The sequence below is a fragment of the Vidua macroura genome, chromosome 20 (assembly GCF_024509145.1).
Source record: "Vidua macroura isolate BioBank_ID:100142 chromosome 20, ASM2450914v1, whole genome shotgun sequence".
Lineage (NCBI taxonomy): Eukaryota > Metazoa > Chordata > Aves > Passeriformes > Viduidae > Vidua > Vidua macroura.
The window spans coordinates 10,674,566-10,700,588 of record NC_071590.1 but is presented as its reverse complement, the minus strand read 5'-3'; the positions used below and the strand labels follow the sequence as shown (position 1 = coordinate 10,700,588).

The 26,023-nt window shown below is 46.1% G+C and overlaps 2 protein-coding genes across 4 annotated transcripts in view; one reads left to right on the top strand and one right to left on the bottom strand.

The window, feature by feature from the left end:
* NF1 (neurofibromin 1) overlaps positions 1 to 25,619 on the top strand; it is a 74,010-nt gene extending 48,391 nt beyond the window's left edge. For 2 of the 3 annotated variants that reach the window (XM_053995931.1, XM_053995930.1), the window contains 22 exons: positions 4,822 to 5,254; positions 5,488 to 5,828; positions 6,547 to 6,749; positions 7,032 to 7,225; positions 7,571 to 7,711; positions 7,936 to 8,215; positions 9,312 to 9,526; positions 9,973 to 10,034; positions 10,164 to 10,278; positions 11,111 to 11,212; positions 12,087 to 12,227; positions 12,571 to 12,697; positions 13,249 to 13,380; positions 13,915 to 14,050; positions 14,818 to 14,975; positions 15,826 to 15,948; positions 16,630 to 16,757; positions 17,228 to 17,328; positions 17,788 to 17,930; positions 18,034 to 18,080; positions 18,711 to 18,927; positions 21,587 to 25,619. In XM_053995931.1, coding sequence (XP_053851906.1) covers positions 4,822 to 5,254; positions 5,488 to 5,828; positions 6,547 to 6,749; positions 7,032 to 7,225; positions 7,571 to 7,711; positions 7,936 to 8,215; positions 9,312 to 9,526; positions 9,973 to 10,034; positions 10,164 to 10,278; positions 11,111 to 11,212; positions 12,087 to 12,227; positions 12,571 to 12,697; positions 13,249 to 13,380; positions 13,915 to 14,050; positions 14,818 to 14,975; positions 15,826 to 15,948; positions 16,630 to 16,757; positions 17,228 to 17,328; positions 17,788 to 17,930; positions 18,034 to 18,080; positions 18,711 to 18,927; positions 21,587 to 21,729 — 3,682 coding nt within the window. In that variant the 3' untranslated portion in view covers positions 21,730 to 25,619. Of the gene's footprint in view, positions 1 to 4,821; positions 5,255 to 5,487; positions 5,829 to 6,546; positions 6,750 to 7,031; positions 7,226 to 7,570; positions 7,712 to 7,935; positions 8,216 to 9,311; positions 9,527 to 9,972; positions 10,035 to 10,163; positions 10,279 to 11,110; positions 11,213 to 12,086; positions 12,228 to 12,570; positions 12,698 to 13,248; positions 13,381 to 13,914; positions 14,051 to 14,817; positions 14,976 to 15,825; positions 15,949 to 16,629; positions 16,758 to 17,227; positions 17,329 to 17,787; positions 17,931 to 18,033; positions 18,081 to 18,710; positions 18,928 to 21,586 lie in introns of those variants that run through there. The other variant, XM_053995932.1, reaches the window with a different exon arrangement.
* Positions 295 to 3,728, bottom strand: EVI2A (ecotropic viral integration site 2A). The gene is made up of 2 exons (XM_053995936.1): positions 3,588 to 3,728; positions 295 to 1,655 (listed from the first exon to the last, which is right to left on the bottom strand). Exon 2 carries the CDS (start codon positions 1,638 to 1,640, stop codon positions 882 to 884), a length of 759 nt encoding a protein of 252 aa, XP_053851911.1. The 5' UTR covers positions 1,641 to 1,655; positions 3,588 to 3,728; the 3' UTR covers positions 295 to 881.
* Positions 25,620 to 26,023: the final 404 nt, after the last annotated feature.

Here is a 26,023-nt window from a genome sequence, read left to right as displayed (position 1 = left end):
GGGAAGGTCAGGTCTCTAAGAATAAGGAAACTAAAAGTTGTGGTTGAAAGGAATTCCTGGCATGTTCTATTTGGTGTCAGGAGAAAGTGGAGTGTGTTTCCATGATGCAGGAAATCACAGCGAGTCATCAGGGACCTTTACTGAGCTCAGCCAATGTTACAGGAATAAATCATTCCAAAATGCCTGGTCGTATTTTTTTCTAACATTTTGACTTAGAGAAATAGTATCACATAAGTAATTTAAAAACTGATATTGCAAGTTTATTGAAGATAACAAATTGAACAAGTTCTCATATTCTAGCAAATACTACAAACTTCATCTATTCATAGTCAATGTTGAAACACAATAAATATGGTTCCAATCAGTCTGCTTCAAAAGTAATTAAGCTGGTTTAAGAAGTTGTCAATGGAAAATCCAAAAGGGCATTTTGAGAGGGACTAGATCCTGGATTAGTGGTTGAATCAGAGTTTTGACTAATGTATGGTTTCCTATGAAAAGCAACTTGGTTATGCCTGTGCAGCATCTTAGTGTTCAGAGTGTTGATCAGACTGACAGTCTGTTCCTTGTTCCCCTCTGTGGTCTTTGAGCATGGGCAGATTCTGTCCTTTTGGTTTATCCTGTTCAGCTCCTGTCACCCTGATTTCTGGTCAAAGGAGTAAAACCAGTCTTGACACTACTTACAGAAAGCTATTTAACACAGTTTTACTACCTTCTGGATCCACTTGTGGCTGCAGCAGTTCCCACTGGCATAAATGGAAAAACTCTAAAATCTGGATTTAGCTTTCCTGGGGGGAAATTCTTGCTGTTTCTTGAAATACAAGTTTTTGCCTTACATTAATGGTGTAACAAATGCAAAAGATTAATTTTTACCTGAGTGTGAATTAAATCTCAACGACAAAATTGGTTAAAATGGTTTTGTGTGACTGGGATGGTTCTTTGCTTTCTTGTTCATTATCTGCTGCTTTGGTGAGTTTCTCAGTAGTTTCATCTTCAGTTTTCCTTTGGTTCACAGCATGCCTCCCTGATATCAGCTCCTGCATTACCAGCTCGGTTCCACTTGTCTCCTTGGGCATCCTCTGCCATGTTCCTGCTGCTGTGGGCCATAAGCTGTTGGTGGCCAGGAGGTCACCATTGCTCCTGGGCCTGCGTTTGCCCTGCTGGGCTCTTTTGAGATAGGAGATCTTGTTGGCTACTATGACTGTGGACAGAAACAGGGAGATGCAGATGAGCACAAGAACTGCAATGATAATGAAGCAAATCAGTATGAGAGACTTATTGTCTTCACAGGTTTCTTTGGTCATTGGGCTCTTGGGTTTGCTGCTTTTCTCTAATCCTCCTGAGGTGGAAACTGCACTTGGGGCAGGGGAAGTAAAATTTTGAGTCATTGTAGAGGAGAAGAATGGCAGGGTACTTTGCATTTCAAAAGTAGTCGTTTGGCTGCTGAAATTGAGGCTCAGAGGAGAATTTGTGCTTGCTTCTGTCCTGTTCTGACTCCCACTGAGGTTTTGGCTGATGGGACTCCAGGTTTCTTCTCTGAGGTGTGGGTAACCCGTGTGGTTTGCACTTGTTTGCAGCCACAGGGAGAAGAGTATCATGACAGGAAAGGTCAGGTGTGGGTTACTGCATCTCTTTGTCTGCATCTTCTGTTGAGTCCCCTGCAAAAATACAAATTGTTGTGCTAGTTTAGCAGATGCTGGTTCTTAGAGGTTTGGATTGGACTTCTCAGGGAATAGCAGGCTTCTTGATGAAAAGTGCATGGCCTCATTTTGGGGGGATGTAGGAGGACGAGTTCAAGTGCCCAGATTGTGAAAGAATAGACTGTCTCAAACTTCTGACAGTTTGAGGTTTTAGAAAACATACAAAGACCAAAAAAGAACATGGAGCAAAGAGAAGTGTTTCCTACTGAGGGCTTTGTAATGTCAGGGCAGACTCTGGGAGTTCCTTCTCTCTGAAGCTGCCCATGTTACACCCAGTCATCACTTCTGCTTTACACAAAGACCCTGTGGAGGTTCCACATCACTGGCTGCTTCTCACCTCCCTGAATTCCCCTGCAGCAGGCAGGGGAACCCTGCAGGGAACAGATGGGCAAGGGAAAAACTTGAACCCAAAATGTTCCTGTAAGTGACAGCAATAACTTAACGTGAATTGTATGTAGTTCCTAGCACAGCTGTCTGGAGTACTTTAAAATGCCCAGGAAAATCTTTATTCTCTTATTTTTCTGCTTTTTTTTACAAAAAGCTCTTTTATCACAAATGTACTTCTTGTATTTTTCTCCCGAACATGCTACAGATTGTGACATTTTCTTTGAAACACCACCAATAATTATGCAAATGAGAGTAACCATTCATATGTTCTGTTTCACATTTGTGTGGCTTTCAAATCTGTACCTGTTGAATTTTTCTGGAATTCTGGGCAGGAATGTGAGAGTGGGGTTGGTCTGATATGAAGATAATAACCTCAAATAAATAGTGACAAATCAGCCAAGCAGTGACCCAGGCAGTGCTGCTGCTTGGGCCAGGCTGCTCCTGCACCAGAGTCTTTCTTCTGTCTCTGGTAACAGATCAAAGCGTTTCCTTTGGGTGTTACACACTCTGCTTGGTGCAAACGGAAATGCTACAGGGAGTGACCAAAAGTAACACTGTTAATTTTATGTTTGTTCTTGAACAAATGTGTTTGTTGCCTGTAAAGGTAACAAAGTGTGTTTGTTTGTGTCTAAATATGAAAAATCAGAGAAGCGATGTTCCTGGTGGGTGACCCGGAGAAGGGAAGGCAGGGATACACCTGGTGTGTAAGGGGATCTCTCCTTACACAACAAGGAAGCAACAAAAGATCTGTGTCTGTGACTTTGCAGTTCACCCATAACATAAAATTGTTTCCATCCTGAGCTTAATCCTGTTTGTTCAGTTTGAACTAGAAACCATCTTCATCATAAACTACAGCTCAGCTAGGATTTTTGTTCGTGTGTGCTGGAAGTCACCTGGATGATTCCTTGTAGCATACTTGGAAAAAGAAGAGGAAAGCAAACCCAGCAAAGGGGTTTTTAACATTTCAGCTATTTTGAGCAGACCAGGCAGAGCCAGCACAGCTACCCTGCAGCGTTCCTGTCCCTGCCCAGGGTGCAGCTCCCAGCTCTGCCCTGGGCACACTGAGCCCAGTGTTCACTGTGGGCTTCCAGACCAGATGTGCTTTCCTTAAAAATCAGCGGGCTCGTCGTGTGAAGGGCTGCTCTGGAAACCACGAGAGCAAAGGAGCTGATCTTTAAAGAGCTGGTTTTCTTTTTAGTTCAACCCTTCGTGTCTGGGTATTGACAGGGTCTCAGTACCCAGCAAGATCTGCACTGCAAGGACAACAGAGCCAAGTAGTGACTGTCACTGTTAATTCCTCAGTCTGACTGTGAATAACCTTTAAGATGATGAAAAGTACAGTATATCAGCTTCCCTGGTTCAGTTGGAGATACTATTTCTACATTTTGTTAGTATTTTTAATTACTCAAACTTCTGTAAAAATATGTTTTCATATAATTTTCTACAAAATGTAAGAAACTTTGAAGTACAACTTAAAATAGGAGAAGGAAAATGTGTACTTACCTTGCCAAGATGCAGTCAGCAGCACATGGATGTTTCAGATATTTAGTCCTTTGACAATAAGATTTCTTTGTGCATATATTTGCTCCTAGGATGCAAACAACCATCAGTGTACAGCAGGGAGATTTGGGCAGTGCTGGTGTTTTTTAGGCAAACCTGTAACTGCAATGACATGTGGCTCTAAGTGGGGAACTAAAACCACAGCTATGACACACTTCCTTTGGGTAACAGCTATACCATGACACACTGGGGGAAAAGCACCAACTTGCCCAACTTAGCTCTTAGAACCACAGGAGGTAACAGGGAGGAAAGATCTCTTGTGCAGATGAATGTTCTGTGTTCTGTCTCCTGAGCTGTCCTGCACTCAGGTGCTATCAAGAGAAGTGTCCCAAAACCCTTGAAGCTACACCTGTGCTTAGAGAATTTATCAGCTCTTCTGTAGCTGTTGTTTGCCTTGGAAGATTTGAGTTAATGACAGCTCAGAACAGTGACAGGTATTTAAAAATACCTTAAAATTTCACAAGCTGCTGATGAATTTATTTTTAATTAATTCCTCCTACTAGAATTCAGTTTGCTGTGTGAACCCTAGAGATGTTGTTTAGGCAAATGCATTGCCCAGTCTCAAAATTCAGAGAACATTTAAGCGAGAAAAAATATTCTCAATTATGTGAATGTTTTTGAAAAGAGGTATTTTTGTAAGCAAGTCCTCTGTACTCCTCAGAGGACTGACCATTCTCAGAAACACCCCCAAGCACTGGAGTACTGCAGGATAGAGTAACTGGAGTGGCTCTGGACCCTCTGAAAAAGTTGGGGTGTGGATGTTTGATTATTAAGACTCCTGAGATAAATATATTTTTCCACATACAAATATAGATCTAATTTGAATCTCTAAGGCTGTTACGAAGCTAGAGGCACTTAGAGGTTGTGGGGCACTTCAGGATGAAGCTGAGTCTAATCCAAGCCCCCTCATCCTGGGCACTAAACCCGGAGTGTGAGGCAGTGCCTGGGGCCAGTGGCCCGGGGGTGTTTGCAGGACTGTCACAAGTGTCCTGCTGTGGCCCGAGGGTGTTTGCAGGACTGTCACAAGTGCCCTGCTGTGGCCCAAGGGTGTTTGCAGGACTGTCACAAGGGTCAGTCTGGCTCATGGACAGGACTGGGGGTGCTCTTGGTGTGCCTGGGCACTCAGGGGTTTGTGCTGTGGGCCTCAAACATGACCCAGCCATGTCCTGTCTTACAGGTTCAAGACTGGTCAGATCAACGGGGATTTGCTGATCTACCACGTGCTGCTGACCCTGAAGCCATACTATGCAAAGCCATATGAAATCGTGGTGGACCTCACACACGCTGGCCCCAGTAATCGCTTTAAAACAGACTTTCTTTCTAAATGGTTTGTAGTTTTTCCAGGCTTTGCTTATGAAAATGTCGCAGCAGTTTTTATTTATAACTGTAACTCTTGGGTCAGAGAATACACCAAATACCATGAAAGGCTCTTGACAGGTTTGAAAGGGAGCAAAAGGCTTGTTTTCATAGACTCTCCAGGGAAGCTGGCAGAGCACATCGAACACGACCAGCAGAAACTCCCAGCAGCTACCTTGGCCTTGGAGGAGGACTTGAAAGTGTTTCACAATGCTCTCAAACTGGCTCATAAAGACACCAAAGTTTCTATTAAAGTAAGTGTGTTTAATGCTGTTCCTTGTGATCTGTTATTTTTGTTTAAGGATTGGAATATATTTTACTGTCTCTTAATTCTCCCTTGCCTCGAGGAGAAATCACAGCTTTCTATTACGCCCCATTAGGATGTACAAAATTTTGTACATTCATCTTTCCTAAAAGTAGAAGTGTGAGGGTTTTCTCTGTGTGATTACCAAGAGGTGCTGCAGCAGTTTTCTCTTCTGCCCCCAAGGTTGGCTCGACAGCGGTGCAGGTGACGTCGGCAGAGCGCACGCGGGTGCTGGGCCAGACCGTGTTCCTCAACGACATCTACTACGCCTCTGAGATCGAGGAGATCTGCCTGGTGGATGAGAACCAGTTCACCCTGACCATTGCCAACCAGGGCACCCCGCTGACCTTCATGCACCAGGAGTGTGAAGCCATCGTCAGGTCCATCATCCACATCCGCACGCGCTGGGAGCTGTCCCAGCCCGACTCCATCCCCCAGCACACCAAGATCCGCCCCAAGGACGTGCCCGGGACGCTGCTCAACATCGCCCTGCTCAACCTGGGCAGCTCCGACCCCAGCCTGAGGTACACAGCTCTGCTCCCGGGGGCTTCCCAGGGCTGCTTCACTGCTAGAAAGCCTCTCCTGAGCAAAACCATTTCTCTTTCACCACAGCTCCATCAAATGCAATTCTTAATAAATTGCATCTTTTTAAAGATTGACTTCCTATGAGTGAAGAAGGGCGCACACTGTCAGAAAGGAAGTGAAGGCATGAAGGAAACTTAATTTCTCTTTATAAGGAGCAGTGGTTCTGCTTTGCACTCTGTGTTTATTGGGTACATATGATTTCCATGGTGTTGAGCTTTGTGTTGAAGAACATGGGAGCTGTACCCCTTAGAGCAGCTTGTGATTTGTGTCACAACAGCCTCCCCCAGGCTGGGTGCTGACCTGAGCTTTGGGCAGGCTCTCTCCCAGCAGCTCAGGTGCACCTGGAGGGATTTAGAATTTCCTGGAAGTCCAAGCTTTTCTGAGAAGCCCAATACAAAGCCCTTCAAACATACTCTGTAACCTTATCAGAAACTATTCAGAGCAAGTGGAGGAATAATTTCTTCTATTTCTCCAAGGAAATTCTTTTTTGCTCCAAATTGTAACCAGTCCAGGGGAAAATGTTTGGGAATTTAGATGTAATTTCTACTAGAGCAGGATTGAATTGATTTCTGAAATGTCAGTACTGTGGTGTATAACATGTATATGTTCAAAAGTACAAGAAAGCTCTTACAAATCACATTGTTTGCTTTGTTACAGGTCTGCTGCCTATAATCTTCTATGTGCCTTAACCTGTACCTTTAATTTAAAGATTGAGGGCCAGTTACTGGAAACTTCAGGTCTGTGTATTCCTGCCAACAACACACTATTTATTGTATCTATCAGTAAGACTCTTGCAGCAAACGAGCCACACCTCACCTTGGAGTTCTTGGAGGAGTGTATTTCAGGATTTAGCAAATCCAGTAAGTAACTGCAGTGCTGGTTAGTGCCAACCATGAACTTGAAAAGATTCTAATCTCTAGAAAGATTTTAGATCTAGCTTAGTCAACAGAGCTTCCTCATTGGCTCCGTTGCTCTCTCCTTTTGCCATGCCTTTTTGAAGCTTCTCTGCTGGCCCAGTGTTCTTTGCTCAACTGGGACAGTAATTATTTTAGGCACTAAAACTGAAAGGGAAAGTGCTGAGGAAGAGTTATTTGTGAAGGGAGGCCAGTGCTGGCCGTGTGTGACGAGCGGTGTTGTTGCAGGCATTGAGCTGAAGCACCTGTGCCTGGAGTACATGACCCCCTGGCTGTCCAACCTGGTGCGCTTCTGCAAGCACAACGACGACGCCAAGCGCCAGCGCGTCACCGCCATCCTGGACAAGCTCATCACCATGACCATCAACGAGAAACAGATGTACCCTTCCATTCAGGCCAAGATTTGGGGCAGCCTGGGACAGGTACCACTTCTGCGTCGTTTGTAAACAAGCGTGTGTTTCCTTGCACTTCAAATCAGGTTTCTTCTTACTGGGGTCAGCATTTTTTAAAGAGTTATACCTTGAAGTGGAAAATGAAATAGAAATAGTGCTAAATTACAGTTTCTAGCTCTGAATCGCTGGCAGTAAAACCTAATGGAATTCAGCTTTATGCTTCTAAAATTTACATATGGCTTTTTGCCAAAAGGATAACAAGTCACTAAAATGGATGCTTCAGTTTGTGATAGTTGTGCATCTTCAGCTAAAGAAATGAATGACTGCTGGTGGTTCACGGTGGAAAAGTAAAGTTAATCTCTTTTTCTCTGTCAGATAACAGATCTCCTGGATGTAGTGCTGGACAGTTTCATCAAAACCAGTGCCACGGGAGGCTTGGGCTCCATCAAAGCTGAGGTGATGGCAGACACAGCTGTAGCACTGGCTTCTGGCAATGTCAAATTAGTGTCAAGCAAAGTGAGTTCTCTCTTTGCCTTCATTTCCTTTTATAGAATAATTTCAACTTACTTACTAATGTGGCACTGAGATGCTTTCTGGTAACTCAAGACAGGCAACAGTGCAAAACCCATGATAAAATAGGTTCCAAGCAGTAATTTCAGTGTTAAATGTTGATGGTTTTTACTGAAATTCTGAGCTGTGCTCCCTGTTTGAGTAGAACAAAATGGTTGCTCTCTTTTCAGGTGATTGGGAGGATGTGTAAAATCATTGACAAGACCTGTCTGTCCCCCACGCCCACGCTGGAGCAGCACCTGATGTGGGATGACATTGCCATTCTGGCTCGGTACATGCTCATGCTCTCCTTCAACAACTCCCTGGACGTGGCTGCACATCTCCCCTACCTCTTCCACGTGGTGACTCTGCTGGTGGCCACGGGGCCCCTTTCCCTCAGAGCTTCCACTCATGGGCTCGTCATCAACATCATTCACTCTCTTTGCACTTGTTCACAGCTTCACTTCAGTGGTGAGCTTTTTTGGATTTTCAATGAAGCTGATTGCATCCTTAATTTGTTTAACAAATATTTGAGTTGTCTTTCTCTGCAAACTATTCTGAGAGTTTGGAAATAGTGGGTTGTAGTTCAGCATGAATACAAATCAGAATGAGGATATGATCAACAAGAAATGAGTATGTAATTAAAAAATATCTTACTTAGAGCAGGTGCATAATGTAAATTGTTTGTATAATGGGTTTTAGAAAAAGAGAAGAAAGTACCAGTGATTTTCTGGTAAGAAAAGGAGAAATACATCTGTGCTAAAACTGGCTCATGTACATCTTGTGAAGGGTTGCATAACATGGTAACAAAAATACCAATTACATAAGGGAATGGTGAAGTTAGTGTTAAAACAGGTATTTTATCTACTGCTGTATTTTAGCAGTCCTAAAATAATTGGTATTAGCAATTTGGCACTTCTTAACCCAGAAGCACAATGTAAAACCAGACTGAAATTTGTGCAGAAGAAAAATTCAAAATTTATGTGATCTTTAAGTGTCTGAAATCTCATTTTATGTCTGTACATTTCAGCAGGGAGAGTGGGTGTGCACACACACACACAGAGGTGTCTGTGCTCTGATGCACAGGGGTGCTGAGCCTCCTGCTCACACGGTGGCTTTGAAGTGCACTGAAATCAACTGAAAGGTCAGAACTGTAAAGATAGTCAGTGCCTGAGTAGAGCCATCATTTTCTTCTGCTTTAAGTGTCTTTCTTCATGTGAATGCCAGAGCCAAAAGCAGAGTCTGCTGCAGTTTGAACTTCCAGTTCTGTCGGTATTTCAGAGCAGGAGCACTCTGGGTTTCCATTTTCTGAATCACTGTGAGGAGGACACACAGAGCCACATCTTTAAACAAGTTCCTCTGCAGCAGTCTGTGGAATCCCCTCCTCGTGCCTGGTTTCAGCAGTCAGGGTGGGAGAGCAGAACTGCTGTGCCTGACGCGGGGCAGTAGCAAAGGGAGCGGTGTTGGAATGGACACAAGGACCTTGGCTGGTGGCGTCCCTGGGGGAGGAAAATATGAGTTTGAATTTCCCTGGTGTACATCTAACACGTGCAACTTTATTCAACAGAGGAGACCAAGCAAGTATTAAGGCTGAGCTTGACTGAGTTCTCTCTGCCCAAGTTTTATTTGCTGTTTGGGATCAGCAAAGTGAAGTCGGCGGCGGTGATCGCGTTCCGCTCCAGCTACCGCGACAGGTCCTTCTCGCCCGGCTCCTACGAGCGCGAGACCTTCGCCCTCACCTCGCTGGAGACGGTCACCGAGGCCCTGCTGGAGATCATGGAGGTGCGTGGGGACAGGGGTGACCCCTGAGGGACAGGGCCCTGCTGGAGATCATGGAGGTGTGTGGGGACAGGGGTGACCCCTGAGGGACAGGGCCCTGCTGGAGATCATGGAGGTGTGTGGGGACAGGGGTGACCCCTGAGGGACAGGGCCCTGCTGGAGATCATGGAGGTGCGTGGGACAGGGGTGACCCCTGAGGGACAGGGCCCTGCTGGAGATCATGGAGGTGTGTGGGGACAGGGGTGACCCCTGAGGGACAGGGCCCTGCTGGAGATCATGGAGGTGTGTGGGGACAGGGGTGACCCCTGAGGGACAGGCAGCAAGGGCCGGGGATGTGCCTCCTCCCTGCTGACAGCTAACAGCTGATTTCTGAGAGACAAACTTCTGCACGTTCCCAGCTGTGCATTTTCTCCGTGTTACACCTATTCAAACAATCTAATTCTCTTTAGGCTTGTATGAGGGATATTCCAACGTGCAAGTGGCTGGACCAGTGGACTGAACTAGCTCAAAAGTAAGTCATGGACTTCAAACCCTGAGCCCTCCCTGCCTGTGCAGTACACCCAGAGTTCTCATCTTTTTGTTATGCACTTATTTTGTTGTATATATGTTGTCTAATGCAATATGCTCTGTTTCTTCACAGGTTTGCATTCCAGTACAACCCCTCCCTGCAGCCAAGAGCACTGGTTGTCTTTGGCTGTATAAGTAAACGAGTGTCTCATGGACAAATAAAACAAATAATCAGAATTCTCAGCAAGGTATATGGGTCTGTCTCTTTTCCTTTATGACTCATTACGTAGCTATTTTTAGCTTTATCTTCCCATCAGATATAGAACTTGGCATAATTTTAGGATAAATGTTTTTTCTAGCATATTCTTGTATAGAACTGATTGGAAATACACATTCTGTAGGCCAGGCTTCTGTATTTAAATGGATTTGGTGGCTTCTGAATCTAAATTGAATGAGTTCCATCACTGCTGTGACTTCTAGAGTATCAGTAGGTCTCAGTATTGAGTTTAAAACTCCTGACACAGGTGGACCCAGCAGTCAGTATTTGAATAAATGAGAAATTTTCTGTTAAGGCATTTACCAGCATGCACATGATGCTTAGCTTCCTTTTTCTTAAAGGAAGTGAGTGACCTCATGTGTTGTAGGTAAATATAGTAAAGTGCTGATTTATATCAGAAAACGTTGAAGCAGGTGCCTGGCCTGACAATGATGTTCCATCATTCTAAAGCAGGTTGTGTTCCACAGCAGGTGAACAATTTACTAAATATGTGTCCTTTAAGCATTTCATTAGAGTTTTATAGATATAAACTTTAATTGAATAGTGTCTAAATGATAAAAGAGCTTTTCTACAGCTCTTACAACCCCCTGCAGCCTGACTGTTAGGGTACACATTGTGCAGTCATACATTTAATTCTGCTGTCTAAATCTCCATTTGGAAAAGTTTTTGAGAGTTGGTTTAAAATGAGCTCAGGCTTTGTAAGTAATTGAGAAAAACAGTTACTGTGCAGAGCTTTGATCTTCTTTTTACAAAACAAAATGTAATTATGGTTGTATTTTTAATTACTCTCTTTTTTCAAAAAGGGACTTGAGAGCTGTTTAAAAGGCCCTGATAATTATAATAGCCAAGTTCTAATAGAAGCCACAGTTATAGCCCTCACCAAGCTGCAGCCTCTTCTTAACAAGGTAAATCACTGGCTTTTTGAATAAACAGAGAATGTATTTTGTAAATCATGGTTATGGTATAATCTCAGAAATACAAGTTAAATGTTGGGGTTTCTGAAGTTCACACTTCACTGTGATTCATGCATGGAAGGAGCACATATGGGAAGTGTGGCAGATTGTGGGACCAGTGCAAAGGCTTGAGAAATGCTGGGGAATGTTCTGTTCTGCTTCCAGGAGCTGGGCAGAGGCTGTGCCCAGGCTGTGCCCGTTCCTTCCACAAGGCTCCAGTGCTGCCTTCAGCTGTGTGTGCTGCTGCCCTGCACGCCAGGGCTGGGGGAATGGCCACGTGTGGGGGGCTGCTCGTTCAGCCAGCCCGGCTCACTGCCAGGCTCCTGCCTCAGAGCACACCGGGGGCACAGCAGGAACAAAGAGCCTCGTGCAGCTCCTGGTGGTGAATAAAACTTGTTCTGGAAAGAGCTCTGCTCAAGGGACCCAGGCTGTGTTGAATGCCAGTTCCTCCCGTGTGTGGTTCTGGTTTTGATGAGGAAGTGCTTGCCCAGTTCCGTGTGCAGAGCTGCAGTCCACGTTCAGATGGAGAACCACAGACCCGTTTCTGGTCAGGCTGGTACTGGGCTATGTGGGTCTGACACTGAGCAAGGAAGGGATGGAGGTGAGGAGGAATGGCTTGGGAGGTGCAAACAAGGCTTGGAATTAATTTCCTTTCTACTGTTCACCTGTGAAGTGCATTAACAGGTCCGTGTGAGCATTTTTCCCTCGGAATGGCTGAGGACAAAACCTGCTACAAGGGGGACAAACCCTCCCCTCTGTCCTGGTTGTTCTTTCACCTGCAGGAACTGGCTCTAAAGGGCAGTGGTGGCTCTTTCTCTCCCTGCAGGACTCCCCTATGCACAAGGCTCTGTTCTGGGTGGCCATGGCCGTGCTGCAGCTGGATGAGGTGAACCTGTACTCGGCAGGGACAGCCCTGCTGGAGCAGAACCTGCACACCCTGGACAGCCTGCGCGTGTTCAACGACAAGGTGAGCCCACAGCCTGCACTCGTGGCAGCAGTCAGAGCTGACAGAAAGGGGAAAAAACCCAGCTTTGTCCTTGTGAACACTTGTTAAGCAACTAAACCTGAATTTGCATTAGAAATTGTTTCACTTGGGTGGTATCCACAGATAAAGATGTGGAGAGGAGTTGTCATTACTCTGTTGGAAACTGGAACAGAAATGTACAGATCTGATCTTTGAGAAAGTGTTTGATATTTTCCTGTAGCCTCTGAAGGAACTGTTCTGTCACTTAAACAAAAAACCCAACAAACCTGACATGTCCTGAGTAACTTCAACTGAGGTGCTCTTATATTTTGTTTTTGTGGGTCAGAGCCCAGAAGAAGTGTTCATGGAGATCAGGAGACCACTCGAATGGCACTGCAAGCAGATGGATCATTTTGTTGGGCTAAATTTCAACTCCAACTTTAACTTTGCACTAGTGGGACATCTCCTGAAAGGTAAGAATGCATACTGCTCTTTCTTTGAGATGGCTCTTACTTCAGGAATAAAAACAAGTCAAGGGATAAAGGGGCCACATTGGGTGATGGAGTTTGAATAACTTGGACTACAGAGTAGATACAGAATTAAACACTCTTGGATTAAAGGGCTTCACCAGATTTCCTTTATACATCTCCTGTGAAGGTCTTTAGTGCTGCTGCTGAAAGTTCTGAACTGTCACAGGGTGCAGAGCTTCATTTGCTGCAGTCTTTCTTCTTCCTCCAAGAATGCCTCTCCCTGTTTGCCAGTGCTCAGGCTCACTGGGATTTTTAGAAGACTGATTTGTGAGATAACAGAAATAATGTATGCACAGACATTTGAAATTATGCAGTTTTGAGGGGAGGGGTAGAAAGAATTAGTTTTAAATGTGCCATTTCTGGTAGCACTGCGCTCTCTTACCCTTGAGATGGAATGTCTGAGAATGTGCTGGAAAATATTTTTAAATGCTTTCAAAATATTAGTGCTTCATAAATATAGATTCAGAAGTTAAATACAATCTTTTGTTTCTTAGGGTACAGGCATCCGTCCCCTACCACTGTAGCAAGAACAGTGAGGATTTTGCACACACTCCTTGCTCTGGTTAACAAACACAGGAACTGTGACAAGTTCGAGGTGAACACCCAGAGCGTGGCTTACCTGGCAGGTAATGAACCAAACCTCCTTTCTAGTCTGAGCTGACTGAAAAGGACTGGGTTATTGTGGAATTCCTTCAGGTTCAGGTTGTTAAAATTGTACCAGCACAAAGAAAACTTGTAACTGGTGGAAAGGAATGTGGGTCAGGGTGGGCACATTGGGAAGGCTTTGTGGAGACTGAGGGCTTTGCCAGCAGGGCACATCCTCTGCAGCTTTGGGACTTCTTCAGGGAGGCTGGAGGTTTCCTGGTGTAAATACTCCAGTATATGCCTGACAGCCTTCAAGTTTCCAATGGTCTGGACATAGAAATTGTGACCATGTGAGGGCAAATTTGTAAATCTTGTCATTGTGACTGGATGGGAAGCAGAATTCTTTTTAAATGACCAGCTTTTGATCTGTACGTTTCCTAAGGTGTAACTGCAGCTCAGTGGTGTTGATGTAAATGTACATTGATGCATGTAAGAAAGGCAGATGGATGGAATATTGTTTCATTGTTCCACTGCTGTGGAAAGCTTCCCTTCCCTTGCCTTTGCTGTCTCTGCAGCCCTGCTGACGGTGTCGGAGGAGGTGCGGAGCCGCTGCAGCCTCAAGCACAGGAAGTCTCTCTTGCTGACAGACGTTTCAATGGAAAACGTTCCCATGGATACATACCCCATCCATCACAGTGACACTAGCTATAGGTTGGTTGTCTCACTTTTAGATCAGTCACCCACATTGCAAAGCCTGGTTCCTTTAGTGAGTGAGCTGTGCTGGGCTGAGAACTGAGCCCCTGATAGCACTGAGTCCATGGGCTGTGGTGTCTTCTGAGCAACTTCTTACACTGGGATGAGGAGTCACAGAGAAATTTGGATGTGCAATTCATACAGATTTAATTTTCAGAGCTTAACTGCTCTGGAGGCTGTTGAACCTTTTGCTAAAATCTTTCTACAAGATCTGATTTAATCTCATTTATATTTTAGAAGAACATTTTGTTTGTCCTTTTAAGAGCTCCAGTGCATGGAGCCGTCTGTGCCACAGGGAAACCTTGACACCTTGTTACAGCCTGTGTGCAGACAGAGAGATCAGCCAGGAAATCAACTGGAAGTGCCAAGGAGAGCCTGTGTCCTCAACAGGGAGCACTTCACTCATGATCTCTCTTTTTAGCACTGAGATTGGAGAAGCTGATTACTAAATATATTTCATCTTGCCCCATAGGCTGATTTGCTTGTGTTCTTTTCATTGCGTTATTTTTTATCCCTTCAGCATCACATTCACATCAGATTGTTTGTTTTCACTAGTTGACACATCTTTGCAAGCAAAGTAATTACTATTTGTTATCATGTGTTTTGGGGAATTAACCGTGTAGGAAAGATGGGTTTAAGAACGGATAGTTTGGCTGCTTGAAAATCCTCTGCCTAAATAGCACAGTTTTAAGATTTTTCTTAATTTAATTTCTCTGCACTTTCAGGACACTAAAGGAACACCAGCCCTGGTCATCCCCCAAGGGGTCAGACAGACACCTGGCTGCCAGTTACCCAACAGTGGGACAGATCAGCCCTCGCACCCGGAAATCCATGAGCTTGGACATGGGGCAGCCTTCACAAGCCAACACTAAAAAGCTTCTAGGTTATTAACATAACTCATTTATTGATCTGTCTACAGAATACCCTGGGAAGCGTTACTGGAGAAAAATTGGTTTTGTATTAGTTCTGGCTTTAAGGGCTTATTCCTGATGAAGAGGAATAAATGCAGTTTCTGCAAAATGCAAATTTCAGGGCACTGGACAGTTAAAGAGGACTCAGTTCTTTTGGTAACGAAGGGGGGGAGTGAGAGCAATGCTCAAAATGTGCATGTTGAAGTGGAGAAAAAAGGATATTCCAGATCCTGAAGGTGCCTAGTGCCAGTTTTGTGCTCCCAGCCCTTTCCAGCAAACCCAGGAAGTGGATTTTTAGCTTCTCCACTGAGTGCTCTGATTGAGGCTGGAGGAGATGGTCCCAGAACATGGTAGATGTGTGTAAACAATCTGATTTGTACTCATGGCTTCTCAGTGCATCATGTTTACAACAAACTCGTGTATCAGAGGAACAAGCTGAGTTGCTTTGCAGAACTTGTGGAAGCCCTTTGGCATTACACAGGTGGAAGAACAGGGGCATTTCCTTCATTCCAGCCCTTTCCTGCTTCCTTTTCAGTAACCCCGTCCTGGCATGTGTATTCTGTGTGGGGGCCAGGAGTCCATGGCATGCCCCTCTGACTAATTGCATGCTCCCTTCTGTGTATTGTGAAGCACTCTGGAAGCTGTGATGGAGAGCGGCATGGTGTGATCGTATTTTCTGTCCCATCCCTGAAAATGGTGAAAAGGTCCACAGATTCCTGTCAACACATGGTAGATAGGGGAGTAGCTTGGCCAGAAAATCAGAAGAAGTTAGAGTATGGATTTAGGTTTAATGTTTTTAATTGCTTGATAAATTGTTTTTAGGTACAAGGAAAAGTTTTGACCATTTGATATCGGACACAAAGGCTCCTAAAAGGCAAGACATGGAATCTGGAATCACAACGCCTCCCAAAATGAGGAGAGTAGCCGAAAATGATTATGAAATGGGTGAGACACAGGACTAACATTTTAAGAATAATACTAATTATAAACGCTTTGTATATCTATACAAAGGACAATTTCTAAATTCAGTGTTTACTTACCAAGGTTACTCCAAGGTAAGGGAGAAGCACCTTTCTTAGCAATGGCTTCTGCAGGGTGCAGCCTTCATATCTCTGGTAGCTGCACTGGAGCTGCTGAGTTTACAGATACAGAATCAGGGGCAGCTCTAAAGGACTGCATATAGGAGTACAATGAAATAAATAGCATTTGGCCTTCTATAAGTTAATAAGCCCCAGCTGCAAATTCCTGCAGGAGATGGAACGTGAGCTAATGCCTGGAATGCCTCTCTTCATCTTCTCCCCCATCTGCTTCCTGTGCCCTCACCCCCAATTGCAATGCAAGACCAGGGTTCTTCTCTTGTATCTGCCTGACCCTAAATTTGGTACTTACACCCCTGGGCCTGTATTTCACTGAAGAGAAAATTGGGGTTTTTGTTTGCCATCTGATAACACATCCCATGTAGTGGTCCAGTGCTGGCGCACTGCAGCGCAGTCGTTGCTTTGACCTTTGTGACAAGGCCGGTGGACTCTGAGGTTTGCACATGACTGACTCCGGTGTGCAGAACCTGACTCTGTCTTGCTTTGGGTTTATTTTGCTCTGGATGAGTTGCTCTTTTTTATCTGGCAGAAACCCAGAGAATATCACCACAGCAACACCCGCACCTCCGGAAAGTTTCCGTTTCCGAGTCAAACGTCCTCCTGGATGAAGAAGTTCTGACTGATCCAAAAATTCAAGCACTGCTGCTTACAGTTCTTGTAAGCTTTCTTCTGTGTGTTGTCTGCTATTTTCTTTTATGTCCTTTTATCTCCCAGCAAAACAAACATGCTCCTTGAGTTTTTCCTGGCTGAGTTTATGACAAACTATTTTGTATAATAAAAGGTTATTAATACATTATAGTTTAAAAGAAATTAGCATTATTGGAATCCTAGGATAATTCAATTTAAAAGCCATTAACTAGTAATAGAGGTGCAGTCTGATAGCACTTTCTTCAGCTGTACCCCTGCAGTTCCCACTCCAGCTACGATCAGAAAGACTCAATTGTGTAAAAAAATGATGAGATACATTTATTGGCAAAATACAAATTGTTGCAAACTGGTTCTGTTGTTTCTCAACAGAGACATAAAATCAATCTTTTCTAACACTGCTTTCTGGTAGTCAGAAATCTTGAACCCTTTAGGCAAAGGCTGTAACCACCCAGGTGCACTAATGGCTCCTTCCCTGCCAGGCCACGCTGGTGAAATACACCACAGACGAGTTCGACCAGCGCATCCTCTACGAGTATTTAGCAGAAGCCAGCGTTGTCTTCCCAAAGGTCTTTCCTGTTGTGTGAGTACCTGAAGTTCTGGTTTCAATAACTCTGTACCTGGCTTTTCTTTAGAGGTCTCTGGTCCAGGACAAGCATCTACAAGGCACTTGGTTGTGTGGAGGTTACAGGCTGCAGTCTGTCCATGCTGGTTGATTTTAATTTGTGCCCCAGGTGTTTCAAATCTGATTTAAAGCCTAGGTGCTCTTTGGTTGTTTCTTTAGACACCTGCTGTAGTTTTGCTGGAGTGAATATGTGTAAAGGAAACCCAGCTGTCAGAAATTAAGGTGAGCAGGTGTTCACAAACTGACCTGAGCACATTGTTAGAGTCCTCATGGAACAGAGGTGGGAATTGTGTTCTGAAATCACTGCAGAGGGAGGGAGGGAAAATCCCAGCTGAACTGCTGGTTACTAAAGTCAGTTGGGAACTGCAGGTTTATTTTATTTAATGACAAAAACTAAGCCACTTTTCCTTTCTTCAGGCATAATTTATTGGATTCCAAGATCAATACCCTTTTATCGCTGTGCCAGGATCCAAACTTGTTGAATCCAATTCATGGGATTGTGCAGAGTGTTGTCTACCATGAGGAGTCTCCACCCCAATACCAAACATCCTATCTGCAGAGTAAATATTTTTCCTTTATTTAAAAAATGTGCTGTACTGGGAGCACTCTGTTCTGTCAGGTGAGAGCTGGGCTTTCATGGTGGTGTTCCATTTGTTGTTGCAGGTTTTGGATTTAATGGGCTGTGGAGGTTTGCTGGCCCCTTCTCCAAGGTAAGAGCTCTGTGGGGTCTGGGCTGTTTGGCCTTTCTGGGCACGTTGGTGCTGCAGCAAAGATGCTCATAAGGAGCATCATTCTCTTATGAGTGAGCAGAGAGCATCAGGGGCACCACCAGGGCTCAAACCAGCCCTGGGCCTGCAGCAGGTGCTGTGATAGACAAGTTACCAATGTGGAGTAAAAGCAGCCAGGTGTGTGAGTGCAGCTTTTCCTGCTCCCAGGATCAGTTCATTACATGTATGTGACAGGGTAGGGGGTTAATTTGATAAGAGTGATGATTCCACGAGGCTAAATTTTGTGTTGGAGCAGAGCCAGTGGAGCAGTGCCCATGTGTGCAACCATCCCAAGGGAGGTGGCCCAGGTGTGGGGCTGGGGCAGGGGCTCTGCAGCCCCTTTTCCTGCCCCTGGGTTCCCACACACCGAGATCACACTGACACCTGATCTGCAGTGTGTACATTCAGATTGGTCTGGACAAGGCCACAAATCAGTTTTTACAGATACATCAAATACTCCTGAAAATTTGCAGGCAAAACAGTCAGACTTGAGAGTGAACTCTGGAGCAAAGCTCAAACTGACAGGAAAGTACAAAGGAAAGAACAATCTTTTTTTCCCCCCATCTCCCACAGCAAACCCAAATCCCAGACTATGCTGAGCTCATTGTGAAGTTCCTTGATGCCTTGATTGACACGTATTTGCCTGGAATTGATGAGGAAACCAGTGAAGAATCTCTCCTGACCCCCACCTCTCCATATCCTCCAGCGGTGCAGAGCCAGCTCAGCATCACTGCAAACCTCAACCTCTCCAACTCCATGACCTCACTTGCCACTTCCCAGCACTCCCCAGGTCAGTGCCTGTTCTGGTACCATCTGAGTGGGGGAAATGGGGGAATTCCCTGGTTTAGGAGTCTCATTGGCTCTTTGGATGTGTTTATGTGTCAACATTGGTGCATTGTGGAGTCAAATGAATATTAAATTGTTCCTGAGCTGTTGCCCTGTTGATTCAGATCCTGGATTTTATCCAGCACAAAAACTGTTTCCCACGTCACTCTATGTGAAGGGAAGAGAATTAAGGGCATCAGAACAGCAGCACCTGTATGTGGAACATGTGCCCTGCAGGGGATCCCTGGCTCACAGGCACCGGGATGGTTTGTTCAGGGTGCAGAGGAGCAGCAGGAGTAAGGCAGGGCTGTTGGAATGGTTTGAGAACAGGGCTTTTCTTTGGGAACATACCTTGCTGTCAGTGTGGAAGGACATTCTGGGCAGTATCTTTCCATTTGGAACACAGCATCGGTGGCAGCTCCAGCAGTTCGTTTCCAAGGATGAGGTGATGGTGCAGGATTGGGCTCTCTGCAAGGGAAAGAAGCATTTTGCTCTGTAAATGTCCTCCTTCCTTCTGCCCCACTTTCCATTCCCTCTTCCTTTACAAGCTGAGAGGAAGGAATTAATCCAACTTGTCAAACATTCCTTCCAAGTGCTGTGCAAACAGATGGCTTTTGTCAAAGGCTGGTTAAGACTCTCCACAAACAGAGTTGGGAACTAGGGAACTTGTTCAGGTTAATAGTGAGTCTGAAACAACACACTGCTGGCACTCTGAGCACTGTTTGCTTGGAAATTAAATTTAAAACACCAGTGTGAAGGCCACGTGTTCAGCAGCACTCAGTTAAATGAAACATTTTCAGCCAAGTAAGTTTTTTTATTATGGCTGCAAATACTAAGTTGCAGATACATGAAAAATTCATTTCTTGCATCTGGAAACAACTATGCAGGATCATTGTTTATAAATGTTTTGTCTGTCACCATCTCTGTTCCTTTCCCTCCCCTTCCCTGTCTCATGGACATTATTCACTTACGTTTATTTCTTTCATTCTGTGTCTGTGAAGCTTCTCTGCCTTGCTCTAAGTCTGCAGTTTTCATGCAGCTGCCTCATCCAGGTACTCTCTTCTTTCATCATATTTGCACGAAATGCTGCTTGAGCTGCGTTAGGGCCGGGCTGTGGCATGAGGAGCAGTTTCTGACACGGGAATGGCTTCAGCAAGTGCTAAGCTGGTGCATTTCTTGGGGAATGCCAATAATACCTGGTGGTAGAGCAGACAAAGTCACCCACAGCCTTGAGAATAAATCTGGTAACAAGATGAATGCTTAATATGGAAATCACTCTGCTGCACGTGTGAAGCTAAAATGAACTGTTTGGTGTGAGCTCTTTAGATTCACCAGGACTCAGCTCTGACTGCAGGGACACACGGGCAAAGAGACACGAGTTTGGACTAAACTGCAGCAGACAGTGGGGCAGTAAATCAGGAGCTGCACACTTCTGCATTTCTGCTTTGTGTGGAGAAGTAAGAGAAAGCTGCAGAAGAGGGTTTTTTTGCTCATGCCCCTCATGTCCTCAGCATAGTTTGGGAGTTTTGTGCTGCCACTCACACAAGGAGAGGAAGGTGCAGCCTCTGGCTGGAGCCCTCACATTGTCCCTGTGCTGAGTGTGGAGGGTGTTCTTTGTTCTCACTAATGCCAACACCATTTCTTGCACATAATTGTGGATATGTCACTTACAATAACAGAACTTTGTTCTAACTTTTCTATTTGCTCTCAGACATCCTAATTTTTGCTGCTGATTGTAGTTGTATCCTCTTGCATAAAACCACCCGTCCTGCTCTTCACTGCTGGTGCTGCACCTGTCCCATGGGTGTGAGGTGTTGGTGAGCATTCACCAGACAGACTCAGTGTGGCAGCTACATGGAGAGGCTGCTGCAGGGGTTAACTCACAGCAGTGTCAGCGTAAAGAGCAACAATTGCTCAGGAGCACGTCTGCACTAAGCCCAGCTCTGGGCTGTTGGGTCTGCAGTGACGGTGCCCGAAGCCACTGCTGAGGGCTCTAACACCAGGCATTGGGTGGTGGTGTCGTGCCAGCGTGGGGTCTTCACTAAAGCACTTCAGTTTTGTGGTTTGTTTGATGGGAGACTTTTAGCAAAGCATAACAGAGTTTTGCTCTGCAGGACAAGTTCTCAGAAGGGTCTAATAAGTTTGTGGGCACAAACCTGTCTGGAGCCATTCTCATCCTGGCCCCCACAAGCCTCTTCCTGCCACTGGTGGGGCTGAACTCAGCACAGTTCTCATGAAGAGTCCTGACCTCAGTTTCTCTGTGCCTGTGTCCTGTCAAGACCCTCCTTAGGAAACTGTTTCTTTACTCATTAAGAGTCAGTTTGGTCGTTTGTTTTGCGTTTTCCTCCTTCACTTAAGCAGACTTGTTTCCAGCAGGACAGCCAAGTTTTCTTGGTTTTACTCTCCCTTTGCCCTCTGCCGGCCCCGCAGGCTGGAGGGCAGGAGCGAGCGGCTCTGCAGCCCTTACCTGCCACAAATCATATTTGATTCTTTCTAAACTCTTCCCGGGGGTGGCGGGCGCAGCTGGGCAGGGTCGAGCCTTCGTGGGGACCCGCCGCTCCGGGATCCCCGCGGCCGAGCGGCTCGGGGCAGCGGGGCTCAGCGCAGCGCTTGTGTCTCCGCAGGGATCGACAAGGAGAACGTGGAGCTCTCGCCCACCGCCGGCCACGCCAACAGCGGGAGGATGCGCCACGGCTCCGCCAGCCAAGTGCAGAAGCAGCGAAGCGCCGGCAGCTTCAAGCGTCACAGCATCAAAAAGATCGTGTGATTGTCGCTTTTTAATTTTATTTTTTATTTTTGGACCTGACTGACGCGCGCGGCCCCTCGCGAAGGGCCCTCCACCGGGTGTGATGCTGCACTTGACCTGTACAGTTCCCATCCCGTCAGTCAGCCGCGTTGCCAGATGATCAACTCCTGACCCACTGCCTGAGTTAACGCCTTCATTGCCCCGTGCTCGGTTCCAGCCGGTGTTCAGAACCACGCGTGTGCCCCGGGGGAGGTTGGAGTTCTGTAGCGCTGCAGAGCCGCGTCCTGTTCGAATCCAAAGCCATTCCCCAGCCCCGCCGTGTCTGCTCTGGCCTCAGGTGTTCCTGCTAAGGGAAGTGTTGATCCTTAACCCTGTTTGCACGCCTCAAGGTAGTAGTGGCTTCCTGAGCCGGGGAAGTTTCTCTAACCCTGGTTTTAATCCAAACCTGTAAGATTTTAGCTGTATACTTTTTTTTTACCACACTGAGAAGAAGTTCATGATAGCTGCAGTACAAGGAGCTTAACAGAAGTGGTGGATTAGGTTAAATTTCAGGTAATTAGCAATAAAGGGGAGAGGAAAAGGAGGCTACAGGAGTCCCTCATTCCCCAGACCAAGCTTCACACAGTTGGACTGTACATGGACCAGACTGGACAAACTGGCTTTTTTCCCCAAGCTTTTTTTTTTTTTTTTTTTGGCTGTATTTTATCTTCCCTGAGGAAGTTGTTCAGGGAAAAATCCCTGGGAACCGAGCCTCGAGTTGTCATTGTAGCACCTGCTTTAGTTCTGCCCTTCCCAACAGTGCGCACCTTCAAGAGCTCCTGGCAGAATATCCAGTGGGGAATGGAGGGAAAATGGGATGGATTCCTTCCCAGCTCTGGGGGATAGTGTGTGGCAAAGCTGCCCCTGTGCTGCCCAAGCACGGACAGAAACAGCCACGTCTGCTCAAGGTACATGAATTTAAATTAACTGACACTGTGTCCGACCCCAGGGACGTCTGGCGGTGGCGCAGTCCCCTCCGGGGGTGGGTTCAGGGCTCCTGCGGGGCTTACACAAACCTGAGGCTGCCGTCACTGTCAGGGCTGCGGATGGGCAGTGCCGCCGGCTGCCGAGGGAGCAGCCGGTGCCGGTGCGGCCGCGGGTGCCGGTGCCGGTCCCGCTGTGGGTGCCAGTGCTCCGCGGGCACGTGCGGGGTGTCTGAGTCGGGGCGAGCTGGAGCTGGCAGGGGCTGTGTCCCTGGGGGCTCACACAGATCCTGCTCTGAAACAGATCCGCTTCCCAGTTTCAGATCCCTCTGCTGTGGTAGGAATTAACAATCCTTCAGTGGCTTTAAAGGAAAAAAAAAGTATATCCATTAGGTAAAAGCCAGTCCTCCAGTGCAATCGTTAGTGGCTTTCAGTAAATCAAACTCCACAGCTAAATTATTAGAGAATGGTACAATTAAGGGTTCCAATTTATTGCTATAGCACATAATTCCCATGTATCCACACAGTAACAATGTAACATTTATGTAAATAAAAATACCTTTATTGTATTGATTCATAAAATAACAATTTCTTTAATTTGTTTACAGTCCTGGAAAAACTATGAACACAAACTTCATATGCAAGTAGTTTGCCAAAACAAGAGGAAAACTTAGAATTAGCAGTCATGGAATAAACAGGCTAGAAAGATGAACTGGTGCAATTAACCAAATCCCCTCACTCGGGTGGTGCAGGCGCCAGGGCAGGAACGTGGTCACTGGTGACACAGAGTGGGTCTAAACAGGGCCATGAGGCTGAGCTGGGCTCAGGGACAGAGCAGAGGCTCAAGCCTTGGGTTTGGGGTCCCCAGGGTAGAAGAAACCATTGTCATCTCACAACTCGGATTGTGAGGAGCCACCCCTGGTGTCACTGGGGTTTGCACTGGGTTGTGCCCAGTCGAGCTGGTTCCAGCCCTTCCCGTTTTGCTGAGGACAAGGAATTGTAGAAGCCTGAGGATTTGTACGTAGGAGGAAAACAATCTCTTGTAAAGGTGGTGTGCTGTTTTCAGTTGTTTCTCATATGAGCAGGTCTCCTGCAAACAGGAACAGTCATTCCAGAGGAACTACCTGACTGATTTTGTTTGGGCAGAGAGCAAGCCCTTCACTGTTCTACATCGCCCATGTCAGAAGTGTCCCTCCATCAGAACTGCTGTGTTCCCTGCAGCACAGAGATGTGGGAGCAGAGGGGACAGGGATGAAAGTCACCTTCCCTGTGAGAACTACTCCAGGCTCTCAGTCCCAGCTGAAAAAAAATGGTCTCTTCATAAAGTCAGTGAACAAAACTGAATTTCCTTTTTCCTGGAAGGAATTGGTTGGAGTTTTTCCCTGTATGAGAGGTTTGGTGAGAGGGCCTGGACTCTGGCAGGGCAGACACCTGTGTCAGGTAATGGGTGAATTGGGGTGTAAGGACTGCTGATGGCAAAGGTTTAATTTGGGATCGTGTGTGCCCTGATAGACAGGAATGTTGTCTCCTAGTACTGGTGCTTGGGAAGCTTGTGCTTGGCTCCCAGGGAACCATGGCCTTTGTGTAATGATTAAACTCCCATCAGTAATTAGTTGTTGAGTGCCTTACTGTCACTACATCGCTCTCCTGCTCCCTCCAGCAGCCGCTGCTGGGATTTGCCTCTTTTTCTTTCTCACATCCTCATTCCTTTGTTCTTTCCCTGTTTGAGCACTCTCCATCCCATTCCATCCCTGGGAGCTCTGCTCCCATCCCGGGCTGCTGCATCCTTTCACCACCTGCTGCTCTGTTCTCTGGTGACCAGCAGGTTGTCGCTGGTGACGGTGTGGGTGCGAGCCCTGACCCGACGTGCAGGAGCCCCATCCCAGGGTCCCAGTGCCACTGCGCTCCGGGCAAGGCCACTGGCAGTGGCTGCTGCTCCAGGCTCTGCTGCTCCAGGCTCTGCTGCAGGGCTGGAGCTGCAGCCCCAGAGTCCCTGTGCTCTGACATGAAAACTTAAAATTCCGAAAAATCTGATTGGAACACGTGGACCATGTAACACCCTCCCGGGGAGCGTGTGTGACCCCCTGGCTCAGAGCCCGTTCCCTGCCCCACACTGACCACAGCTCAGTACTGTAAAGACAATTAACATTCTGTTTGTGTTTGTATTTTCCCTGACTTAAAGATAACTCAGTAGTATTTGAATAGTGCATAACCTACCTGTAATGATGCCGATGTTTCTGCTTTACTGTGCATGAGGTTTCCCAGGACAGGGAACATTTCACTGAGTCTCGTGGGCTGAGCCCCTGCTGCGTGCCAGGGCTGGCTCTGACCCGGGCTGTAGGTTTTAGGGCTTTTTCTGTTTCATTCTAAGGTTAATTTTTTCCAAAGTCACAAAGCACGTCCTATTGTTATGCAACAAACCACAGACAGTCACTCAGAGTGTTGGTCCCACCTTTTTTTTTATGCAGTATATTCACCTGTAAATAGTTTTTGTGTAAAATTTGACAGAAAAGTATATTTACTACACTGTAAATACATGTGACAATATATTGTATTATTTTGCTTTTTTTGTAAAGCAGTTAGTTGCTGTATATGTATAACATACAAATTTGATTATTCTAGTGTTAGTAACTGTTAACTACTCCTCCCTCCTGCTGGTGCATTCCATCATTTAAACCAGAAGCTGTGTCCGACACACTCACCCTGCGTATGATCTCACTGCTTCCATCCAGCCTCGGCTTCCCAAGGATTTCTGTGACCCCAGTCCTGGTCGTGCTGTCAAACCCAGGGTGTGAGCCTGGAGAGCCCGCTGGTCCCAGCCACAGGCCGGTGGGAGCTGTGGGTCAGAATGGTGGAAACCTGGTTTCAGATGATTATTGTTCACCCCATTCTCCCCTCATGTATGTACTTCCCCCTTTTTTTTTGAAGTAAAATGTAAATTCAACCTGCTCCCAGTTGTGCGAAGGTCATTCCGGGGGCTGCAGGGTGAAGGTGGTGGACGCTGATGTCCTCTCTCTGTTGGAACAAGTTTGGGTGGGTTCTTTGGAGCTGAACTAAGGGATCCAGCCCAGTTACAGAGCCCAACACCCCACTTTTTCTGGGGAAAATTAAGATTCCAGTTAAAATCCAGTGTCTGGGGTTTGTCTTCCCAGACTGGTGCTGCTCTGGGTGTGGGATCCTGCACAAATCTGAGATTGCCTGCGGTGACTGAAGAAGAATGCCCATTGTCATGAATTTCATGTCACTTCAATAAGATTATCATAACTGAATAATAAATCAGAATATTTCTTTTTAAAATGTAAATTTAATATTGTAATAAAACAGCTGCTTGGTCTTTAAAGAACAATTCAGTA

Excerpts from the sequence above, each read along its gene's own strand:
- EVI2A (XM_053995936.1), bottom strand. The coding sequence starts at position 1,640 with ATGCAGACAAAGAGATGCAGTAACCCACACCTGACCTTTCCTGTCATG.